Genomic DNA, 5,673 nt, shown 5'->3' with positions numbered 1-5,673 from the left:
TTATACTTTAGATCATCCGTGGTCCTCGCCATCATGGGGAGCATTGAGACCAGCGTGATCCTCAGCAGCCCCGGAGAAGCTTTTGGGGGAGAAGAGTGGAGTGTATCCACGAGCGCGTGTGCGTGAGGAGGAGAGAAAAGACGTGATTACTTCAGAATTTATTTAAGGGCCGGTGGAAACCACTGCGGCAGCTTCCAGGGGAAGCCCTTGTTCCAGAGGAAGAGGAGGTGGAGGTTGCCAAGGAGGAGGAGGGGAGGAGACACAGAAGGAGGAGTATCCTAGGCTTATACTAGGCAAGTGAGAAGATGCTGTAGCATCCTCACTCAGTTCCCAGCAGGTTGGTTCTGTTGGCCAACTGATGCAAGCAGATGAATTGCAGAGGGACTGGAAGGAAAAAAAAATTGTTGCCGTGGGTTGAGGCAGCGCGCGATGATGGGGCGGGGTGTCTTCGGAGGTGGGTGGTGTGTGTGCCTGTGTGTGTGTGTGTGTGTGTGGGGGGGGGGTGTGTGGGTGTGTGTGTGTGTGTCTGCTTACCTTCCCAGAAAAGAAGCACCTTTAAGGATACACCCTAGAACAGAAGTAGGCTGGGGACCCAGAGAAGACCTGTCCTGCTTCTAGCATCCCAGGGGACTCACTTCCTTTTAACCATCAAACTCCCAGCATTTACCATAAACTTCACAGGGGCTCCGGGTGGGGTATTGGGTGGAGAATGTCCCTACCAGATAGGTACTTCCCACACTTCACCCCAAAGTTCCTGTTTGGAGGGACCTTTCTTCACCCTCTCTGGATGGCCCGGGATACCAAGGGGAGAAGTTGTGCTACTTTAAGTTTCTGAAAGTCAGATCCAGTCCCGGATTACCATCTCTCCGCCCCGGGGCTCCTGCTACACGCGAAAGCGGCGGCGGCGGCTGCCGCTGCTGGGCGGCAAAGGGGCCGCGGCTGCTTTAAGAACCGCCTCCCCCTCTCTTCCCTTTGACAATGGTCTGAACCGAGCCCTGCTTCCCAAAGCAAAATTTGTAATATGCCATTTTTCCGATGGACCTTTCTCCTTTTGGCTGCTGACGGAGCCACGGGAAGATGCCGAACTGCTGCCACGTTAGGAAACCAGGGCACGTTCCAAGAGAACGCTGGGGCTCGCGAGTGTCTAAGCTGTCTTTCTCCTCCCGTTGCTAGGGAAATGGTCCAGGACTGCTGGGTGTGAGCCTCACCTCTCCTCCAGCCGCCGAGACTGCGGTTGTCATTGACAATTGAAGAAACAGGACCCGAAATAAGAGACATTAGGTACAGAAACTGTATTCGAGTTGCATGGTTTCTCTTCCGCTTCGTTTTTTTTTCCCCCTTGACCACCTCCCCAGCCCCACCCCGCCCCCAGGGAAGAGGAGAGGCAAAGTCCTCCTTGTGGGTATTAGTTACCTTTGCTTTCCACCCATCTTCTCCATCCCCGATTTTTCTAGCTCCTGCCCAGCTGGTTCTCTCCTGGGGCTGATGAACAATTTTAGTGTGGAAATTATGAAGTCAACTTCTTTCGGGGTGGTGGGGGTGTGGCTGAACAGTAACTGTCCAGCAGTGTGGGGTAGGCTTGCTGTTTGACCATTCGAAAAGGCACAGGGGTAAAGAAAGTGAAAATGCTTCCATTAGACGTGGTAGGAATATTTCCTGAGGACAGGGGATTTCAAAGAGTTAAAGAGGAGGAGGAATATTCGTATAATGTAATCAGACAATGGCTAGGCTTTCTCTTACTGAATTACTCCTTGCGGGTTAACGGAGATGGAGCTGGGAGGGTTCCGAAGAGTAAGTAAGCCTTTGCTGAAGAAGAAACTTACTACAGAGAACGACAGCTTCTTTGCCTGAGGTAGTGTATAATTTCTAGAAATATAATTAAATGAAGTTATTGACTTACAGAAATCAAAGTCTTTCGGAATATTGTCTGAATAGGTATAGCTCCTAAGAACACATATTACTAAGGAACTCTCTGGATCTCAAAATTCTTGTTGAATGACTCCACTGGGCATTCAAAACTTTTATTTTGGATTCTGGGAGGTTTAGAAGGCAGTCAAGGTTATATCCTGACAGCGTGGGAGTTGGTTTTTCTTGATATAAAATTATTCGTGCTAAATTTAAGCACTGAGATAATTAAACCAATCAGGGTTATTATTTTTTTCACTTAAAAATGAAATTTACACTGTCTGAAACTGTGTCCTGAAACCTTCAATAGTTTAGGTATCAAGTCAACTCTATCTAGACGAGGTTAATACAATTATATTTCACATTGACATGAAAGAGGGATAATGAAAAGGCAAATACCTCAGCAAACTGTGAGCTGACTCGTCTCTCAGCGATGGTGTAATGTTTGCAATTTTAGTTCCAAAAATGGCTATAAAAGCAAAATGTGATATATTTGGGTGCAATACACAAGATACTAGGTAACCATATCTGCACTGTGCCAGGGTTCTATAAAATATTCTTCATAGAATTTTAATTACTCCTAATACACTCAAGCTGTGCATTTGGGAATTGTTAGCCTATGTTTTATGGTACATACAAGTACTTTATAAGATTATATCCTCTGAGGTCTACCATAATAACTAACCTAGCCCATGAAAGTTGATTTGTTTTTTGTAGGCAGTTTATTGTTTGTTTGTTTTTACTTTCCATTTTGGAAGAGAAGATTCTGAAATTAGTCATTGGTGTTGGCTTGGAAGAAAGCAGCATGCATTCATTTTATGACCTAAGTAATTTTGCATGATTTGAATTTTATGAATTGAATTTGGAGAGTTCAGAAGTACCTGCTAGGATTACAGCTATAGACCTAGAAGCAGGAGTTCTGATGTAGAATATTATTTCTGCAAGGATAAATGGTGACCAGTTTGTAACAGAGAGCATGTTTGGGTTTTTATAGTATTTTTATGTATGTCACTGTGTGTTCTCTGTTGGATAACCCGTTGGAATGCTAAAAAGTGGGAATATTATAAGCAAATTGTCATTCTTTGTGAAAGGAAACATATAGTTTTCAAAGGCAAACCAACTTGCTCCATTTCAGGTTTCAGAGGTTGGATAGTCCTGTGTTATCACAGTGTAGATTGGATAGATTTTCTAAACTTCTCATCAAACTATCTTTTGACTCACCAAATCTACAACCATCTTAAGTCTTAAGTTTGTGACTGTCCAATGTCTCCTGCTAACAGCACGGGGTTGCATCCAAGTAGTGTGCTTTAGTTGAGTGAAATTTATGCTTGAGACAATGGCAACAGTTAAATTCTTCTCGGAACTTAAAGCTGTTAGCAATGGCTTTCCTTTTTGTAAAGGTGTGATTTAAAATACAGATTGAAGAATGTGTAGATAACTGTATTTCCTGGCACAGATTGTTCTGCTACTTTGCTTTAACCTTCAGTGTCAAAAATAAACACATAGGCTCACAGCCTTGTCTCTCAAGAGTCTCATTCCTCGTGTGAATGCCATGCACAGCATGGCACAGGAACTAACCCTTTTAAATAAGCCAATTTTTTGAAAAGTTTTTTTGTGTGGTTTTTCAAAAAGAATGCATAGCAGTTAAAGTAGGGGAAGGGGGATTTTTAACCTTCGTGATAGTGGATGCATGAAAATCTAAATGATAAAAAGTGTAAAATATACACTAAGTAGCACATGTTTGTTGGTGTGAAACAGGGTGTGAGCATGTCTGTAAAGACATTCTACACACTTGCTCTAGAACTTACACTACAGTAGCTATGAATTCAGTGAGTCAAGGTCCTGTCTACAGACAGCTCCATGTTTTAATTGATGAACACTGTTCAAAGTATTTCGAACTATTTTTAGAAATGGTCAATCCTTTCTTTCCTTTTCCTAGAATACTTATCGTAAAATGATTTCCTTTCTTTTTCTTGAAGCTTTTTCTCAATTTCCAACGGGCCATGACCCAAGAGTTCAGAAATAATTAAGTTTTGTTCCTTAAGAACTAAGTTTACACGAAGAGGCACATGAAAAGTAATTAAATATTGAACTGTTAAAATTTGACATTTTATTTCAAAATATCACCAGCAAGTTTCCCTAAGGACTTATATGTAGACAGAAAAGTGAATTGACCTTCCATTATAAAGTCCTGAGAAAGCTCTGGGACCCACAACCAAACCAGACTCTTCTCAAATCAGACCTTCTGAAGATCAGGCTGTCCAATAGCTTCTGGCCATCACACAACTGAAATAGAGGAGAATTACACACTTGAACACACACACACACACACACACACACACACTTGGGGTGGAAAGGGAAGTGGCTTAAGTTCTGATTTTAAATAGTGCCACACTTGACGAGACAGTGATACATGACACTGTCTGTATAATCTGCTTTAAATCAAATCAGTAAATAATTGTAAAAACTATTCTGAACAGTCCATTTATTCCATGACCGGGAGTTTGTGATTAGCAGCTGAGAAGTGAAGCGACTGTATTTGGTAATGTAATTTACTGCATCTGTTTGCGGAATGTTTGAAAGAGTTAGTTTGTGTTGTTTGGATGGAAACCAGACAATGTGTCTAACAGGAATACTAAGTTTAATTAACAGTATAATAATCGAGACAAATTCATGTGTTTCCGACTAATCCTTAAAGTTTATGTCTAATTCAATCTGAATCATCTATGAAATCTGGGCATAGTTGTGAAAGATGGAACATGAAAATAAATAAAAAAAATGATCAATCTAAAAGGCTTGAATTAACCTTTGTGAGGAAATCTGTTGAAGAAGTAATAAAAATACATGTTTACTACCTAAAACAGTCAATTATTTGGGAATTTTCTGAATAAATGATGTCGCTTATCAGTGCATCAATCAAAGATCATATACTCTTACTTCTTTGAAGCACAAGGATGCATTTGTTGACAAATAAGGTACAGTTGTGTTATAAGACATTGGTAAACTTACAGGGGTGCAGAAGAAGGGGAGGAGAGGTTATTGAAATGATGTGTGTCTGTCAAGCAAACGATACATGATAAATTATGCAGAAGAAATTAGGGAAACAAATGGCAGGCTAAGTATTGTATATGGGACATCTTTGGATTGGCATGACAGGTGAAAGTGTGTAGGTTGAAGATAGTGAAGAGATATTGCCCTGAGGTCCACACCTCCCTCTGGATTGGACTGGAGGTAGAGGGTAGGGGGAAGAGGTTAATGACTTACACATGATTGAGTGAGGTAAAAGCCAAGGCGATGCATCACTAACATGAATTTGTTCACTAATTTTTCCCCTTATGCTCTTTCAGCAATGATGTGTGAGGTGATGCCCACGATTAACGAGGACACCCCAATGAGCCAGCGGGGTTCCCAAAGCAGTGGCTCTGACTCAGACTCCCATTTTGAGCAACTGATGGTCAACATGCTGGATGAAAGGGACCGTCTACTGGACACACTCCGAGAGACCCAGGAAAGCCTCTCGCTTGCCCAGCAAAGACTCCAGGATGTCATCTATGACAGAGATTCACTCCAGAGACAGCTCAACTCAGCCCTACCTCAGGTAGGAGTCTGTTTTACAGGTGTTTCCTGTAAAATTTTAAAATGGAGCAAGTCTTTAATAGTGTTTATTTCAAGTTCATTCCTTTTTTTTTTTTTTTTTTTTTTTAGATTTATTTTATATATGTGAGTACACTGACACAGTCAGATCCCATTATGGATGGTTGTGAGGCA

General features: G+C 41.7%; 1 protein-coding gene across 15 annotated transcripts in view; it reads left to right on the top strand.

Moving 5' to 3' along the window:
* The first annotated feature begins 402 nt into the window (after window positions 1–402).
* Ppfia2 (PTPRF interacting protein alpha 2) overlaps window positions 403–5,673 on the top strand; it is a 443,940-nt gene continuing 438,669 nt past the window's right edge. For 9 of the 15 annotated variants that reach the window (XM_029542157.1, XM_029542155.1, XM_029542156.1 and 6 more), the window contains exons 1-2: window positions 947–1,281; window positions 5,253–5,503. In XM_029542157.1, the coding sequence (XP_029398017.1) occupies window positions 5,255–5,503 (249 nt within the window). In that variant the 5' untranslated portion in view covers window positions 947–1,281; window positions 5,253–5,254. Of the gene's footprint in view, window positions 455–945; window positions 1,282–5,252; window positions 5,504–5,673 lie in introns of those variants that run through there. The other 6 variants (XM_029542151.1, XM_029542154.1, XM_029542150.1 and 3 more) reach the window with 3 other exon arrangements.

Source organism: Mus pahari, chromosome 9, assembly GCF_900095145.1.
Source record: "Mus pahari chromosome 9, PAHARI_EIJ_v1.1, whole genome shotgun sequence".
Lineage (NCBI taxonomy): Eukaryota > Metazoa > Chordata > Mammalia > Rodentia > Muridae > Mus > Mus pahari.
Note: the sequence above shows the minus strand (reverse complement) of the source record. Positions and strands in the feature narration are given on the sequence as shown.